The 19018-nt window shown below is 41.4% G+C and overlaps 1 protein-coding gene across 9 annotated transcripts in view; it reads left to right on the top strand.

Annotated features, from left to right (window-relative positions):
- The first annotated feature begins 16 nt into the window (after window positions 1-16).
- XRRA1 (X-ray radiation resistance associated 1) overlaps window positions 17-19018 on the top strand; it is an 86223-nt gene continuing 67221 nt past the window's right edge. Inside the window, exons 1-7 of one of the 9 annotated variants that reach the window (XM_031460331.2) lie at window positions 17-232; window positions 2704-2768; window positions 5402-5499; window positions 10842-11023; window positions 14404-14475; window positions 15649-15721; window positions 18809-18906. In XM_031460331.2, coding sequence (XP_031316191.1) covers window positions 5406-5499; window positions 10842-11023; window positions 14404-14475; window positions 15649-15721; window positions 18809-18906 — 519 coding nt within the window. In that variant the 5' untranslated portion in view covers window positions 17-232; window positions 2704-2768; window positions 5402-5405. Of the gene's footprint in view, window positions 233-514; window positions 751-2703; window positions 2769-5401; window positions 5500-10841; window positions 12702-14403; window positions 14476-15648; window positions 15722-18808; window positions 18907-19018 lie in introns of those variants that run through there. The other 8 variants (XM_064492701.1, XM_064492702.1, XM_064492703.1 and 5 more) reach the window with 8 other exon arrangements.

The following is a 19018-nucleotide window of genomic DNA, read 5'->3' as shown; positions in this document are numbered from 1 at the left end:
CGGAAGTGGCCGCGGGGCTTGCCGGGACCCGTAGTAATTATAAGCTCCAGCCACCGGCTGCCGCCTATTCGGCCAGCCGCCGCATCGCGGTTACTAAGGGGTGGGGAAGGTAGTGGCAGGCGTCACCGTGGAGCGGCTCCGAGATCCCCGGGAGGCTCGCAGGCGTGCATCCCGCCTGACCGGGACGTCGCCCCCGCAGACGCGTCGGAGGCGGAAACGACGCCGGAGGCAGGTACGGCTGGAAACAGTTTACCTGAGGGGTTAGAGTCTCCGTGCCTCCATGTGTCGGGTTTCCCAAGGGGCGGCAGGAACTCGACCTTCACTCTTTTCTAGTCCTATTACAGCACTTACTAGTTCTCTCTAGCTTTTAGTGTTTTCGTGTTACAGAGAGCTCACGTTCACTGAGCGTCTGCGGTCGGCCAGATAATGTTCCATGTACGTGTACATTCATCTTCTTGTTTAGTCCCCTAACAGCGCAGTCAAATGAGGAGACTAAGGAACTTAACCAAGGCCAGATAGCATGTATCAGAACCTGGTTTAGAGGCCAGGGTTTTGTTTTGTTCTGGTTTTTTGTTTGTTTGTTTGTTTTTGGTTTTTTGGGGCATCAAACCCGTATTATGCTCCCTTTGTTACAGGTGGGATCCTTGGACTCTTTAATCAATAGAAATTGATAAGAGGCCAGAGGAGGAATTCAGGCAAGGCTTTATTGGGACTCTTGCTGCAGCAGAAAGGGATGAGAACAAGAAACAGGTGCGGGGGGAGGAGGGGCGCGAGGTGGTCCCTGAAATGGGGAGAGAATAGGGGCTGATGGGTGGGTCTGGTCCAAGTGGGTAGTTTGTGTGGTCTGCCCACCCCCTTTGGTGGTGCTGTGCGCAGGGATCGTGCACAGTACCCCGCTTTTGCTCCTGGTACCCCAGAAGTGGCAGTTGACTTTTGGCCTTTTTGTATCCTGGTCATAATCTGCCCCAGCTGTGGTGCATGCAGTTAATTTTAGTCTCCTGTAGTTTCTTCGTATTTCGTTGATCAGGGAAACTTTTATCCAGGTGCAAGCACTCATGTAAAGGGTCCTAGATGCCCCTACCTCATCTTTGCCACTTAACGTTTACAGTTTTAGGATGTAATAGTATCATAGATTTTTATTAATTCCTTTTTTTACACAAATATTTATTGAGCACCAACATTGCTTGAAACTATACTGAGGGATACTCATGATCAAGAGAGACCTGTTCCCTGCTTTCATGGAACTTCTCTAATGACCTACAATTATCACGTAACAGGACTGTATTACTATGGTCTCCCACATTGCATCATTTTTTTAATCTCCATGAATTCCTCATAAGTGTCCAAATGATTGAACAAATACCTATTGAGTACTTACTATGTAGTGGTGACTGTTCTGGTCTCTGGGATATATATTTGAAGCTAACACTCATGTGATAATAATTATTACTAAATAATATTAAATGTGGTTTCTTCACTCTGTGAAGCAATCCAGTCAGATACCCCTGTAGCTTTTCTGTTTGTAGCTTTTTTGTCTTTTATAACTTCTTATGTTTCAAGACCCAGCTCTAACGTCACCTGCTCTGTGAAACTTCTTCCTTCTTTGCATGCAAAATGAAGAACTCCATAGCATTGTGTTCATCGTTCTGTTTAGTTCAGTAAATACTCAATTGAGCCTCTTCAATGGGCCAGACCCTGTATCAGGTGCCAGGGATAATGACAGAGGTAGAACCCAGGCCCATCTTTAGAAAGCCTCACAGCCTGAGATTGGGGTGTGAGGAGTGAGGAACAGACAGGTAAGCAGACCATTATAGTACAGTGTGGCAGAGTGCCTCCATTAAGAGGTGGGCTAAGGTGTCACTAGGAGAAGGGGGATATACATGAAAGCTTTCTGTATGAGTCGGGGCAAAGAAGAGGGGCAGAAGTTTGATATGTCAAAGGAATGGAAAAAGCAAATGCATGCAGATGAGAAGCATTACTGTGTGTGTGTTGTGTGTTTTGGAACTGGGAGGCACAACAGTTAGATTGAGATTAGCTGCTTCAAATTTGAGATGGAGCCCATTGGTAGCTGAAGCTATCTAGGTAGGCAGCCTCTAAGCCTGGAACTTAGACTTTCTTTTTTCTACCATGTAGATAAAGTTCATACTTTTCTTAGAATTACTTTCTAGACAATATAACCTGAGGGTTATGTGCCCTTCCTAGCCTATTTGTCATAAATCCACACCTTTTCACCTAGTATTCTTCATAGGGAACTGGAATTTCCAGGGTTTGGTATGTCCAGGTCTATATGCCCTCCATGAGCCTGATTCATCCTTTATAAATTTATAGCAAATATCTTTTCCCAGATTTGTCTTATCTTTTGACTTTGTCTTTGATACTTTTATCACGTATAAATTTATTTCATGTAAATGGTCATATAATCTATCCTTTTCTTCCTGATTTGTGATTTGCACTTCTTATTTAAGCACTCTAGCTCCACCTCAGTGTCAAAATTATTCTCCTGTTCCACCTTGCTATCTGTGTCTCTGTCTCAGTCTCTACTTCTATATCTATCCATTTCTGGGATCTTTCACCCTGAGTTATTTTTCTAGGTCCCAGGTGAGACACATTTTGGAGCAAAGGGACACAGCAGGATATAATTAATGAGAAAGTTCAAGACCTCTAAATAGTAGGCTAAGAAGGAATGTAATATCTATTTTACAGGTGAAAAAACAGGTGAAGAAACAAAAAAAAAAGGAAAAGAGGTCTTTCCCGTGGTCAAAGATCAAGTAAGTACTGTGCAGATCAGAACCAAGGTGCCCATATTCTGTAAGCTACTGGAGTTTTTTCCAACAGACATCATCTGTAACATTTCCCACCCTGCTGTTAATTAATTAATTAACTCACCTATCTAGCAGTTAGGTGTGGTTGGTCACAAGAGAGATTTCCTGAAAGACAGATTGACTGGATGATTATCATTCCCCATCCTTCCATCCATTCATCTTCCCAGCACATTTTTTAGTGAGTTCTAGGCTCTATACTGAGCTCTGGGATTACAAAGAAGAATATGTGTCTTAGGCCCCATAGCAGGTGGGAAGTTGGTAAGGGGACAGTTATAATAAAATAAGTACTATACCAGGAGAAGGATGGGGTATTGTGGAAACTCATAGGAATGGCCTCCAACCCTTTTCATGGTGGTTAGGGACTGGGACATTCACAGTGCCCTGTGTTGAACCAAAGGAAATATCAAAATCACTCATTCATCCCACAAAAAATTATGGAATCTATTATGTGCCAAGTGTTAGGTGCTGGGAATAAAGAGATGAACACCATCGATGCTGTCCTTCCTCTACAGGAGCTCCAAGTCTAATTAACGAGATCAGAAATATGTATAAAAACCCTTGGGCCTGGGAGTACCATTGTATCCTTCATTTGGCTCCTACATGTTTATTGGGTATTTCTTATGAGCATTCCAAGGGTGGAAGAGAGACAGTGAATTGGACATGGTTTCAGACTTGGAGGTTCAGAGACTATTGAGGTGCTAACTATTGTTAGTAATCTTATGAGGGTACAAAGGGGTCCGGCAATGAAAGAGATACAGAAGAAACACTGCAGGGTTTAGCCAAAGCAGCAGTTACTTCCCTATGGAAGGTTCAGTGAAACCTTTGTAGAAGGGGTGTCATCTGGACTGAGTCTAGAAAGCAGCTCTTTTTCCCCCGCTTTATTGCCTCATTTCATTCTTACAACAATTCTGAGGCACAGGTTTTTATCCTCATTTTATATGTGAGAAATCTGAGGCACAAAGAGGTAAAGTGATTTGCCCAATGTCACTCAGCTTAGTGGTAGAAACTAGTCTCAAATTTAAGTCTCCTGTCTCCAAAATTGTTGCCTCTCCTACTGCACCCCTCTACTTTTCATATTTGTCACTTCCAGGAAACATTTTCTTTGGACACTTGAACCCAGCTCTCCACTCTGCTCCTTCCTTTTACTGAATCTCTTCCCAGACCGTCCAGCTCAGGATCCCACATTCTTGCCAGGGCCTCCCTTTACCTGGCCAGGGGCTTCCAGATTCCCAAACCCCTGCTACCCCAAGTTGTCTGATGCTGTCTCAAAGCAGATTTGGGACTGGCTGGATCCCTTTAAAGAAAAATCTTTAATCTCTTAAGAGCTTAAGTTTTAAAAAATTTAGATCTTTGATTAGAGATTTTTTTCCTAGAAAGTAGCATTTGAGCTGACTCTTAAACATGAGACCAGTCAGATGAGCAATATGGAAAGGGCTATTTTAGGCCAAACTAAGAACAAAGACACGGAGGACTGAATGTGTTTGGGGGAATAGGAAATGATTCTGTGAGCCTCTTGGGCTGGGGTGACTGGAGCTGGTAAGGTTAGGACATAGGGCCCCAGGGGCCTTCAAGACCAGGCTTAAACTTGCTCAGTGGAAATCTGGTCAGGAGACTGTTGCAGTGTTCTAGGTGGAAGATGGTGAAAGATATAATGAAATCAGTGAGAGATAGAGAAATATACATTGGAACTGTACTTCTGAGCTGGAATTGTCATGACTCAGTAAATCCCATTTCACCTGGCTTTATTTTTCTCAGACCTCTCTTTCTAAAGCTTAGCTTGGATCATGGCTCTCAGTTACCTTCAAAGTGAAGCCTGAGTTCTTAGCCTGATACTGAAGGCCTTCAGTTGCGGGTACCATTCTTCCTATCCAGTCTTATTGTCCAAGACTCCCAAATATACATCCTTCCCCTTCCTGGGTCAAATTGTTTCTTTACTGCGCCAGACATGCCCACCACCATGCCCTCAGGCCTGTGGCCCTTTCTGTTTGGAATGCTTATCCTTCTCTCTATCAGCAAACTCAGTTCATCTCTCAAATCCTACTTACCTAGTTCATACCTCATTATTTGCATTTATTTAAATATATTTATTAATTATTAATTAATTTAAATATAAACCCTCTCTCTCCTGAATGCAAAATAAAGAACATTTCTAGTAAGCACTTAATATGTAGTAAGCACCAGCTTTCTAGCTTGATCCTCTCATTTGTCTATTAAGGTAGATGTTATTACCCCCATTTTACACGTGAGAAACTGAAGCTCAGAGGGGTAGAGTAATTTTCCTAGTCATAGAACCAGACAGAGCCAAAATTCAAATCAGGTCTGTCTGATCCCAAAGGTGATGTTCTTTTTAGTGTTTCACTGAGTTAGGATTGATTTGAACCCCAAAACCCAGGGTCTTGTCTCTCTCTTTATTTAAAAGGCCAGCACATTTCTGAAGCAGGGTGGTGGACTTCCAGGATCTCAGAGATAGGGTGTGTATTGGGGGTGGTCTTGGTGGGCTCACAGGCTGTGTTGGGGTGAGGGAGCAGCACTGCACCTTCTTACTTCTTAATTCCTTGCTTTCCTTGCTTGACTCTCAGGGCCATGGCTTCTTCAGGAGTCTACAAACTGGATGATGGGAAGCCTTACCTAAGCAACTGCTTTCCAGCCAAAAATCTGCTTCGGATGCCAGTGGAAGGTCAGGTGACTTCTCAAATTGGTACCTTTGCCTCATACCCAATTTCTGCTTCAGAATGTCTCTGACACCCATTTCTTCCTCTTCGTCCCCTTCACTACTGTTCCCTGCCCCACCCAGTCCCTTCCCTTCCAATCCATCTCCCTACCAGCGGCCTGAGGGAGCCTTCTAAAGTGCACATCTAACCATGGTGTTCCCATGTATTCAGTGACTTCTCATTGCTGGTTCCATTACCTGCTGCTCTAATCCCCGCTATCCTTTGTTACAACCGCATTCATTGATTTATGCCCTTTTCCATAGTGCTCTCTTTTCACTTAGCTTTTTTAATTCACTCAGAATGTTCCAGTCCTCACTCCATTTATCCAAACTCTTCCCATCCCACAAGGCCCAGCTCTTCTCCCACTTCTTCCAATAAGCCATGTCTAGCTACACCAGCTCTCGGTGCCCATCCTCTCTCATAAGCCGTCTTCCTCTCTGTGTTTCATTGGATACATAATCATATTCTGCCCAGATCCTAAATAAAATGGCTTAAACTTGACTCTGCTAAGTAGTTTTTCAGACATTTATCTAGTTAAAAACTCCTCTGGGGCAGGGACTCCTTCTAACACTGAGCAGAGTCCTGCAAATGGAATACTGCTGAGAAGTGCGAGTTCACTGGATTGTGTTTGTTACTGAAAGGGTAGATCAAGGGAGAAGTGCCCCTAGGTTACTCTACATGAAGTGAATTGCTGGTCACTCTGTACGTGGAATATTAGAAAAACCTTCTCCTCCAGTCTGTCCTCCCCACTTTTCTTGAGTGATTTCTTTTTCATATAAAGACCTTTTATGTTTTAAACAGGCCACCTACCTGTTTGAAACCCTCCCATGGAGTTCTCAGTATGAACTTATAATTTCACTGTCATACCCCTCACACACACACACACAGATTGACAGAGAAATAAATGTAGCCATGTGTATCCATACATGTAAGTATATATACATATATTTCCTAGTCCACTGAGAGCAATGACAGCTCAGTCGCAAAGAGCACACCTGGCACCTAGATGATGATTTCTAAATACCTTTCTCCAGTAAAAGCCAGGGCTCCTCAGGCAAAAAGTTATATCCAGGGCTTAGGCAGGAAAAATATATATTGAACCTGGAACATTGTGTGGTGCCAGAAAATAAAGAAGTGCTCAGAAAAATGATGGGGCAATATGAAAGGACATAGGAGCCATCCTTTGGCCCCATGGCCAAAGCTGGGGCAGTATGGGCAGCAACATAAATAAAGGCAGAATTGGTTTGTAATCCATAGAATAAATATTGATGACCCTATACTAATATAAATAAACATTTAAATACATAAATAAGTGGGTGAATAGAAACAGCTCTTCCTTATAGTGAAATTCCAGTTAATAAATGTAGAAGGAATATAGGAAATAGAAAATCACTATTAAAGCATCATAATGTAATTTTTACAGGTAAGAAACTTCTGCTGTACCTGTCAGGGTTCTCCAGAGAAATAGAACCAACAGGATATGTGTGTGTGTATATATCTATAGCCTACTAGTTGTGTTTCCATATGTGTGTGTATATACACGTGGACAAATATACACACACATATGTAACATTTTTTAGGGAATTGGCTCATAAAATGGTGGAGGCTGGCAAGTCTGAAATCTGAAGGACAGACAAGCTGAAAACTCAAGGAAAAGCTGATGCTGCAGTCTTAGGCAAAATTTCTTCTTCCTTTGGGGAGCCTATTTTTGCTTTTAAGGTCTTTCAACTGATTAGGTGAGGCCCATGCACATTATCAAGAATAGTCTCCTTTAAGTCAATTGGTTGTGGGGTGGAATGTATAGCTCAGTGGTAGAGCATACACAAGGTCCTGGGTTCAATCCCCAGTACCTCCGTTAAAAAACAAATAAGAGATAAAAATAACCTAAATTACCTAAAGTCAGTTGGTTGTGAATGTTAGCCACATCTACAGCCATTTAGATTAGCATTTGATTGACTACTTACCATAGCCTACCCAAGCTGACATGTAAAATTAACCATCACAGATGCTAAGACTAGTAGGTCAAAGTATGATGAGAAACAGGATATTTGTATAGTCTTGAGATATCTTTATTAATTACAGAGAGAGTTCTTAGCACAGAAATTAAGCTGATACCATCTTGGCCAAGTGAGCAAAATAAACATCACCACTAATAAGACATATTGCCATCATGTATCCTCTGATACGTTGTGCTGAGAAGGGCAGAGCATCACTTCTTGCAAAACCGTAAGTTCTTAATCTAATTATGGGAAAACAAACAAATTCAAATTGAGGTACATTTTACAAAATAATTGACTAGTACTCTTCAAAAATGTCAGGGTCACACAAGAAAAAAGAAAGATTGTAAATTACGGGAGACTGAGATGTGACGACTAAATGAAATGTGAGGTCTTGCATTACATCCTGGAACAGAAACAGGACATTAGTGAGAAAACTGTCAAAATTCAAAGAAGGGCTATAGATTAATTACTGATGTTGTACCAATGTTAATTTCTTAGTTTCAACCATTGTGTTATTTTTAATTTTTAAAAAAATTTATACAATTTTAAAAGATTACTTTCCATTTACAGTGATTACAAAATATTGGCTATATTCCCTGTGTTGTGCAGTACATCTTTGAGTCTGTCTTATACCCAGTAGTTTGTGCCTCCCACTCCTGCCCCCATATTGCCCTTCTACTCCCTCTAATTTATTCTCTGTATCAGTGAGTCTGCTTCATTTTTGTTATATTCACTAGTTTGTTGTATTTTTCAGATTCCACATGTAAGTGATGACATGCAGTATTTGTCTTTGTCTGGCTTATTTCACTTAACATAATGCTCTCCAAATCCATCCATGTTGCTGCAAATGGCAAATTTTCTTTCTTTTTTATGGCTGCGTAGCATTCCATTGAATAAAAATATATATATATATATATATATATATATATATATATATATATATATATATATATATATATATATATTTATATATACCACATCTTCCTTATCCATTCATCTGTTGATGGACACTTAGGTTGCTTCCATATCTTGGCAAATGTAAATAATGCTGCTGTGAACATTGGGGTGCATGTATCTTTTTGAATTAGTGTTTTTGTTTTTTTAGATATATACCCAGGAGTGGGATTGCTGTGTTATATGGTAGTTCTATTTTTAGTTTTTTGAGAAACCTCCATACTGTTTTCCACAGTGGCTACACCAACTTATTTTAATACCAACAGTATACAAGGTTCCCTTTTTTCTACATCCTCAGCAACGTTTGTTATATGTGTTCTTTTTGATGCTAGCCATTCTGACAGGTGTGAGGTGATATCGTGGTTTTGACTTCATTTCTCTGATGATAGCGATGTTGAGAATCTTTTCATGTTGGCCATCTGTATTTCCTCTTTGGAAAAATGTCTACTCAGGTCTTCTGCCCACTTTTTGATTGGGTTGTTCAGTGTTTTTTTGTTTTGTTTTGTTTTTGATGTTGAGTTGTATGAGCTGTTTATATATATTGAATATTAACCCCTTATTGATCATATCATTTGCAGATACCCTTTCCTATTCAGTAGGTTGTCTTTTTGTTTTGTCGATGGTTTCCTTTGCTGTGCAAAAAGGTTTAAATTATAATTATATAAGATGTTAACATTAGGAAAACTGGGTGAAAGCTGTACGGGAACTCTGTATTATTTTTACAACTTTAATGGAATTCTAAAATAGCTCAAAATGAAAATTTACGAGGAAAATAAAAACCTTCCCATGGATACTTTTCCTACTGGAAGACTACTCCATTAAAACCCAAACTCCTTATTCTGTTTCTCAAGACATTTCTGATCTGACTTTGCTGACCTCCCTCAGCCCCATCTTGTTTCCTTCGTGTTCATCTCTTGACACCCTCTGGGCCTTCTTCCTGGCTGTGTTGGCAGTTTGGGCACCACCTCAGCCTGGAGTCTCCAGGAGTTGGGACTATTAGGATAAGACAAAGGTCCGTGCCCCAGATTGGGACAGCCCTGGGAAACAGTGCCTGAGCTGTCAGGCCCAGGGTGGGAATAGGAACTGGCTCCCATCAGACGAAGGGCAGGAGCTGCATTCAAGAGACAGGATTAGTGGCAGTGGTCAGAGCCCCTGAGGAAGGGGTAGTGGGCTGTGTGGGCAGGAGGCCCCAAGCTGGTTCCCACAGCTCTGTGCCATTCTTCTGTGCAGTCCTGATCTTTCATACCTCTGAGTACTTCTTGTGCTCTTCCCTCTGCCCAAGCTCCTTGGTTTTTCTGTTTCCACCTAGTCAACTTTCAACATGCACTGTCTAGCTCATGCCCTAGGCTGGTAGCTCCCTTTACATTATTAAGCGCCTTCAAATCCTCTGTCATAGTCTTCTCCATAGCCCCAGCTCAAAGTAGACACTCAGAAAAGGTCTAAATGGATGATTGTGGGTGGGGCTGTGTCTCAGGGTTTGTTCAGCAACACTCGCGGTGTGGTAAGCTCTGTGCAGGCGTTGGGAGCACTGAGATTAACAAATTAGACAAAGTGTGCTCTTGTGGAGCTCCCACTCTAGAGGGCAAGACAGACAATAAACAAGTGAACAAATACGATAATTACAGATTGCAGTGAATGCCTTGCAGTAAATAAACTACCGATGAAGGAGAGAAGAGATTCTAGAATGTTGTCATGGTTTTTGTTAGGTGGGCTTACTAGGAAACTCATTCTTTTTGCTTGCATGCATTTTACGGTTCCTGCTACAGTGAATGTGTTTTGTTTTGTTTTGTTTTTGTTTTTTTTGGGGATGCTAACTGTCTTACTATTTTCTTGTCCTGAGCCCCTAACGCAACCTTTTACCTATAATGGTAAAATTCAGGGTAAGGTCTGGGAAGATGGAGTCCACTGAGTTGGTGTCACACAATGGGCTTCACCCAAGAGATGACAAATGGGGAGGTAACTAGCTGGCATAGGAAAGAATGATCAGCTCTGCTGAGGAGAATCAGGCAAGGCTTCGCAAAACAGGAAATACTTGATCTGGAATCCTGAAGAAACAATTAGAGTTTGGAGGCAAAAATGTGGAGGAAGGAATTGGGCAAGTTATTCCACACTTTGAGCCTTAGCCTTTTCATCTGTAAAATGGGGGCAGTAGCATGTCTTCACTGGGTTTGGAGTCAATTAAATGAGACAGGTATATAGACACCTCCCTCCCCAGCTGCAGCACAGTATCTGGAGCATATTAGGTAATGAGGAGCTGATTTAGGTTTTAGTATTATAGATAAACATTCTGTAAGTGCACTAGTTGTGGCTTTGGAGGAATTTGCTCCTTTTCACTGTTCTGATCTTCTCAACAGGCCGAGGACACTGGTTAGTGGCTCGGAAACGTAGCCACAAGAAGAAGCCCAAGGGTGTGGTTGAGGCACCCGCTGAAGGTCAGGAAAGCCAGAAGATTTCTTTTGAGGTCGGAGGGAAGAAAGTGTCTCGACAGGAAAGCCAAGTGGACACTGCTAGACATGTGCTGGACCGGGCTTTTCTTGTGAGAGGAAATGGATCCTGGAATGGCTGGCAGCACCAGCTAATGACTGTCTTGGTGGGGGGCAAGGACTTGCCCCGTACAGTTACCCCCAGTCCATCCCAAACTATTAGAGTGATCTTGGCAAATTGAGTACAGCCAGATGATGAAGGGACCCAAAGCTCTCTTAATTTGTAAAGTTTTTTTATATCCACCTTGTGAGATCGGTATTATCATCCCTATTATGTTGTTGCCAGTGTGCAGATGAGAAAACTGAGGCGCCGAGAACTAATTTGCCTTTGCCAGGTTCCCTCAGCTATTAATTAGGACTGTGGTCTACCCAGGATTAAAACTACTGAGGATTAGAACTCTGGTCTACTGACTCCAAAGCCTGTGCCTTTATGTTTTATCAGATAAAAACTTACAATAGAGTTAGAGAGGCAAAGAAGTAGGTCAGGGAGAGTTAGTAAATTGAAAATCCTATTCCAGCACCTAGTAGGATGTAAAGATTCCTGCTCTGCTTTGGGGAGATTGCTCTAGGAGCAGAGGGATTGAGGAGGTCCCACACATCACAGCCTTTGTCCTTTGGGTTTAGTGTCTGGCTAAAGGCCAGGAATGCCAACCAGATATTACCCAGTGTCTAGAGAAGGCTTTACAAAGAGGACTTGAGTGGCTGTGCTGGAGACCAGCCATGTAATTTTACACCTGCTCTGTGCAATGCCTTGGTGGCTTTGCAAAGAGAGAGACATTTTGTAAGCCAATATTAACATACAGTCCAGTGCTCATAGCTCCCTAAGAAGAACTCTCTGGCAGCCTGCTTTGTGCCCAGGCTTTGTTTATGGTTCCCAAAGATAGATTTCTGCATGGATCAGATGTTGAAAGAGGGCTTTAAGGGGGCAGCTGATTGCATCTCACCTCAAGGCAGGTAGTGTAAACTTTTTGCAGAGTCCTGGGAATTTCTTTGATTATGATGTCCACTTCCTGGGGGTGAGGAAGACAAACAACAGGACTGAGGAGAAACACTTCCCATAGTGATCTTCTTTTCCCCTTTGTTTCCAGCAATATATATGTCCCACGTTAATCGAGATGGCTTGTTACCCATGTTGCCACTTTGGATAGCAGAAGAAACAAGGATGTTTTTCAGAGTAATGGGATACCTACCTACCTGATGGATAGTTCTACTTGAATGTTTCACTGGCACCTCATATTGAACTACTGCACCAATCCCCTTTTACCAAGTCCCCAAAATACTTCTTTTCTAGTGTTAACTACACTGTGATGTTACTACCATCTACCCAGTCACCAAGCAAGTAACCTGGGGTTATCCTCGACACTTACCTCCCCATCACCACCCCAACCCTTGCCATTACCAAGCTTTGGTACTTTTATTAAATAGTTGTCAAATCTGTATTACTCTCTTCATCTGCACTGCCACCAACCTAATCTGAGCCACTATCATCTTTTATTGGATTAATTGAATAACAGAGGTGCTTTTGTTTCACATAAAACAAAGCCAGAGGCATTATTATTTCAGGGTAAGCTAATTCACTGGTTTAATGACGTCTTCCAAGGCTCATGTTCCTCCATCTTTCTGCTCTTATATACTCAGCATGTTAACTTGTCTTCTTGGGCTGATTGCGTTCATGATCCCAAGATGGCTGCTGCAGCTCTGGTCATCACATTTAAAGGATAACATCCAGAGGTAGAAAAGAGATTGTTGCTGTCTTTTTTTTTTCTCTCTCTCTTTTTTTTCTGTCTTTCTCTTTCTTTTTTTTTTTTTGGTAAGTTGCTTTTTTTCATTCTTTTTTATTAAAGTATAGTCAATTTACAGTGTTGTGTCAATTTCTGGTGTACAGCATAATATTTCAGTCATACATATGCATACATATGCTCATTTTTATATTCTTTTTCATTTTAGTTACTACATAATATTGAATTTAGTTCCCTGTGCTGTACAGTATAAACTTGTTGTTTATCTATTTTATATATAGTAGTTAGTATCTGCAACTTTCAAACTCTGAATTTAGCCCTTCCCACCCCTTTATCCCCTGGTAATGGTAAATTTGTTCTCTAGGTCTGTGAATCTGTTTCTGTTTGTAAATAAGTTCATTTGTGTCTTTTTTTTAGATTCCACATATAAGTGATATCATATGGTATTTTTCTTTCCTTTCTGGCTTAATACACTTAGAATGACAATCTCTAGATCCATCCATACTGCTGAAAATGGCATTATTTTACTCTTTTTTATGGCTGAGTAGTATTCAATTGTATATATATACCACCTCTTCTTTATCCAGTGATCTGTCAATGGACATTTGGATTGTTTCGATGTCTTGACTATTGTAAATAGTGCTTCTGTGAACATTGGGGTGCATATGTCTTTTTGAATTATATTTTTCTCTGGATATGTGCCCAGGAGTGGGATTGATGGATCATATAGTATATCTGTTTTTAGTTCCTTAAGGAACCTCAATACTGTCCTCCATAGTGGCTGCAGCAATTTACATTGCCACCAAAAGTGAAGAAGGGTTGCCTTTTCTCCACACCCTCTCCAGCATTTATCATTTGTAGACTTGATGATGGCTGTTTGGACTGATGTGAGGTGATAGCTCATTGTAGTTTTGATATGCATTTCTCTAACAATTAGTGATGTTGAGCATCTTTTCAGGTGCTTGTTGGCCATCTGTCTGTCTTCTTTGGAGAGATGTCTGTTTAGGTCTTTTGCCCATTTTTTTTTTTACTAGGTTGGTTTTTTTTTTGATATTAAGGTTTATGAACTGTTTGTATATTTTGGAAATTAGCTTATCCTGTGGATCTGCAATTTAAGGACACATTCACTTGGAGAAATGTGAATGATATTGGGGTTCTTTAACAAGGAAGTAGAGAAGTGGCTCTTGGAAAGGCATTTAACAATGTCTGGTGTATTGGCCTCACCCCACCCTTTCATAATCATACTAATGTCAGATTGTTTAGTTAGGATAAGAAGAAAGTTTGTTGATACATTATTTAGTACAGTACATGACCTAAAGTAGTACTTAGTAAATATTTGATGAATAAATGAATGAGTGAACAAGCCAATAAATTATGACAAATGTATGAGTTTGGTAAAGCCCCAGAAATAGATTTTTTTTTTAAGAGCCAGGTAGAGGAAGTGGGGCCCAGAAAAGACAAGAGAAGGAACAGAGAGGAAGGAATCCTCCTAAAGAACCCCATGAAGTCAGTGTTTCTATCCCCATCTTACAAATGGGAAACAGGTGGGAGAGCTGAGGTGGTGGCTTGATTCTGAGCAGCTCTAAAGCCCGTGCTGTTTCCACTGTATCAGGCACCCTCAACAGGGAGTTATTTTTTGTCTTGGCCAATTACATAAGCTTTGTTTTGGGCTAACTCTCTGCACTGTGTTCCAGCTGAAGCACCACTGTGTGGAGAAACCATCAGACCTATGCAGCATTAACGTGAGCGGCCTGAAATTGTCCAAGGTAAGGCCAGCCAGCAGAGGTGTCACTGGGTGAGCCAGACTGATGGTGGCTCCTGGCTGTTTAACCAATTTACCTTCCGAGTCCCTGGGGGCTAGGAATCTGGTCACAGGGAGTGGGAGAGTCAGACAAGGACTTGCTGGGTGGAAACAACATTCAGACACAATATTTTGCTGTAAATTTGGTATTACCATTGTCCCATGTGAGGTGAGTTGAAGGAAATAAGTAGCCTTATGGAAGTGGCTTCAATTTGCTTAGAGTTTTGTTGGGCATGATTCATTGTGTGACAGAGTTCCAATCAGAAGAGCCTAAAGGAGATATTTCTCTCAGGTTTCAGTGCCAGAAGTAGTAATGATGCTTCTCTCAAGATGCTGGTTTGTTCTTAACTCACAGACTGTGACTTATGTAATGAGTAATGTTTCTTTTGTTGCATTGGCTAAAAGGTAGCTTGGAGCCACCTTTGTGGCCTACCATTAGCCAGTGTATATACTGCATATAATGGCATACATTTTTGGTTTGTAGGCCTTCCATGGCATATGAGGACAGAGTGCTTGTATAATGCCACACAGCAGTTAAAATGAGTGAACTAGAGCTATGTGTATCAACAAAAGTAAATCTCAAAAACATAGTGCTGAGTGAAGAAGGCAGGTTGCAGAATGATATCTACAATATGATTGCATTTAATATAAAGTTTTAAAACATGTTAATAACACTATATGTGGTTTATGGATACACATATATGTATTGCAAGTGTAAACAGGTATGAGAATGATAATCACCAACTCAGAATAGCTGTTATCTGTGGGAGAGAAGGAGAAGAATGTGACTGGGGAGGGATATGTTGGTGGGGGGCGATCAGCTCTCTGTAATGTTTTATTTCTTTAAAGAAATTTGAAGCAAAGACTACAAAATATTCAGATTTATTAAAGCTGGATAGTGGTTTCATGGGTCTTCAGAGTATCATTCGCTATACTTTTCTGGACATTTGAATTATTTCATAATAGAAAAAAAAAAGAAGCAGAAAAGCCCTTCCCGCTCTCAACATGTGGCTGCTCTTGTGCTCAGGATGTGTCTTATTCCTTGAGGTCTTTGCTCCTTCTTAGGGCAGCTTTGGAGCTCCAGCAAGGCCTCCAGGCAGGGAGCTAATCTTGTGTTCTTTGAAATGCCTTCCCGCAGGCTAAGGAAAAGGACTTCAAATATTTTAATTCTGTGATTTACATCAATGCTTCAGAAAACCTGCTGCCTCTAGGTAAGTTTTCTTCCTGAAAACTACCTTCTGCCTCTTGGCTGACACAGCCAGTCTCTCATGTTAGAACTTGCCTGTCAGTTCATCAGTGACTGGCCATGCATCTCTTTTCTGGGGTGCAATAGGCTGGGTGTGGGAGAACACACAGACCTGGATTCCAGCCCAGAGCTGGCACTACCTACTTCAAACATTTCTCTGTGAGCTGCTGCTTCTCTGTCTGTAAGGAGATAATTCCCTTCCTTTCTTTCTTCCCAAGGCAGGATGCCTTGTAGACTCAGACGGGATAAGTACAGTTGGCCCTTCACATCCATGGGTTCCACATCTGTGGGTTCAACCAAATATGAATGGGAAATATTTGAAAAAGAAATTCCGGAAAGTTCCAGAAAGAAAACTTGAATTTGCCATGCACTGGCAATAATTTCCATAGTGTTTACATTGTATTTGCAACTATTTACAGAGCATTTACATTACATTAAGTATTATTAGTCATTTACAGGTGATTTAAAGTGTACAGGAGGCTGTGCACAGGTTAGATGCAAATACTGTACCATTTTATGTGAGGAACTTGAGCATCTGTGGATTTTGGTGGGGGTTGGGAGGTGAGTTGGGGGTGGGGAATGAGAATGGAGGATCCTGGAACCAATCTCTTGCAGATAATGGGGGACTGTTTATGAAACATTTTCAAGCCTCTAAAAGCTCCTAGAGGAGTGTGAAGCCTTCTTGTTTATTCAGCAAATCCACAGCGACCCCTGCTGGGTGTCAGAACTAAATGCCTGCTTGGATTTTAGAAACCAGTGTCCAGTTCCTGTTATGGTGAGCTTAGTTATACCAGGATATGGTAAGTGCAATGATAGGGGGAATCAGAAAATGACAGGTAATCAGCTTGGCCGAGAGTGTCAGAAGAAACTTCTGAGATGAAGAGTACGTAAGCTGAGACCTAACACATGAATAGGAGTGACTCAGGAATTAGACGGTAAGAAGGCATTTCAGGCCCGCAGAGCAGATGCGGAATGGCAGTGCCTGATCAGGGGTCCTGAAGGAGCTTTGTATGTTTGCAAGGGATATAGGCAGGGGAGAATGGAGTCTAGAAAGGTGGGTAAGGACTACATTATCAAGGGCCCTGAATGACTTGGACTTAATCCTGCAGGCAAAAGAGAGCCTCAGAAGGCTTTGAAATAGGCTGGGTGGTGGCTGTGAGAAGCGTGGATTATAAAATGGAGGCCAGGAAACCTCGGAGATGGTTTCATTTTTCCAGGGGAGGGGAGGTGAGGCCTCAACCAGGGCTGTAGCAATAGGGGCAGAGGAAAGTGAGAAAGAGAAAGATTCAGGAGGAGGTAGAAATAACCAGACTTGGTAACTAATGGACATGGAGAGAAAAGGAGGAACCAAAGGAATTCAGTGAGACAGCACTACAGGAAAGGCAGGATTGGGGAGAAATAGGATGAGTTCAGTTTTGAATGCAGTGAGTTTAAGGATTGTTTTTAAGGAAGCATGTGACAAGTCCCTGCTCTTGAGGAAACAGCGTGGTCTGTCAAGAGCATGGGCTTGAAAAACAAAGGCCAGAAGGTATATGAAAGGACTCTCAACCTCATTAGTAAATAAAACAGTATCGAAGTACTATTTTCTACCTATAAAATATTGACAGAATGAGAAGGACTGATGACTGCCAGCATCAGTAGAGAAATGGATGCTCTCGTATTCAAGTGTAAAAAATTGGTGCAGCATCTTAGGAAGGCAATTTGGTCTCTTAAAACAGGCATTGCCTTTAATCTCATAGTTCCATTTCCAGGAATTTATTCTACAGAAACATACTTGTACAAGGCTGTTCATTGGAAATATCCTGGAAGTGCGTCTTTCTATGAGACTCTACCTACCAAGCAGTCTTTCTCTTAGACTCTACAGAACATTCCAACTCCCAGAACCACTGTTGGCCACACTTGACACCAGGTTCACTTAGAAGGCCAGGAGCGCAGCATCAGCAGCTCCTCTTCAGTGGGATCCTCACAGCAGTTCCTGTAGCCATCCGTGAGCCGTACTCTGTGGCCCCCAGCTTGGGTCCAAGACAATGAGACTCTTTGTGTAGATGCAGGAGCCTTGTTAAACTCTATGTCTGGCTTAGAAACCTTGTTCCTCATAGGAGCAAAGAGCTGTTATAACACTGTAGACGTAGCTCCCAGAGTTCCTGCAAAGAACATGTCCAGGTATAGAAGTCAGCATGCACAGAGAAGCCCACAGTTATGCCCTCGTCAGATATTTATAGTTCATTTATAGTTTCTCCTAGTCCAGATGTGATTTACTCATCTGGGGTCATTTTTACCACAGCAATATTGCCTAATGACACAGTTACCATGTTATTTGTTTCAGGTTACCAGGGGAAGAGGGCTAGAAAGTTAACCCAAGGTCCAGTTCTCAAGCAGAAGGAGAAAAGTGTTCTTACCTTTTATCCAGATAGTCTAACAATTATCACTAGGGGAATGGATAAGTAAAATAGAATATGTCTATACTATAGAACATAATTCAGACATTATGCAGATCTATGTTTTGATTTGGAACAGTCTTTTAACTCATATTGTTAAGGGAAAAAAACAAGTCACAGTACAATGTGTATAGTATGATTCCCATTCTGTAAGAAGTGTGTGTGTGGTTCAGTATACACAAGAGAAAAAGTCTAGAGTATTATAGGTGAAACTTTGAATAGTTGTCTCTGGGTGTTGAGATTAAAGGAATTTTTATTTTTCTATGTTTTTTATTTTTACTTTTTTTGGTGGAAATTTTTGCTTTTATAATCAGAAATAATATTTTTAAAATAGGTTTTGGAGTTAGACTTAGATTCAGTTCTTGGCCCCTCCACTTATCAGCAATTCTGTTTCTAGCAAATCACTTAGTCTAGCTGAGCCTTTGTTTTTTCAGCAGTAGAATGAAAGTAGTAATCCCTATTTTTCAGGGTTGTTAGAGATTTAGAGCCCTTGTATGTAAAACACTTTACCCAGTGCCTGGCCTAACCCAGTGGGAACACAGTAAATAACTGTTAGATTCTTTCTCTTAAATCCTTCCCGATCTGTAGATTCTCTCTTTCTCCTCCCCTTGTAGAGGCATTTCACACGTTTCCAGCTTTAAAGGAACTGGAGCTCGCATTTAACAGCATCAAAACAGTCTACGTGAAATATGGAGACTTTAAGTCCTTAGAAGTAAGTTGGAGGTAGGGAGTTTTTGGAGCCCACCTGTTTCCCTGTAAGGAATGGGTGTAGAGGAGATTGCTGATTATAACTGTTGGGAAGGGGCTCTCTGGCCTTTGTAGCC

The sequence above is a fragment of the Camelus dromedarius genome, chromosome 12 (assembly GCF_036321535.1).
Source record: "Camelus dromedarius isolate mCamDro1 chromosome 12, mCamDro1.pat, whole genome shotgun sequence".
NCBI lineage: Eukaryota > Metazoa > Chordata > Mammalia > Artiodactyla > Camelidae > Camelus > Camelus dromedarius.
The sequence above is the reverse complement of the archived record's forward strand: the minus strand, read 5'-3'. Positions and strand labels throughout refer to the sequence as shown.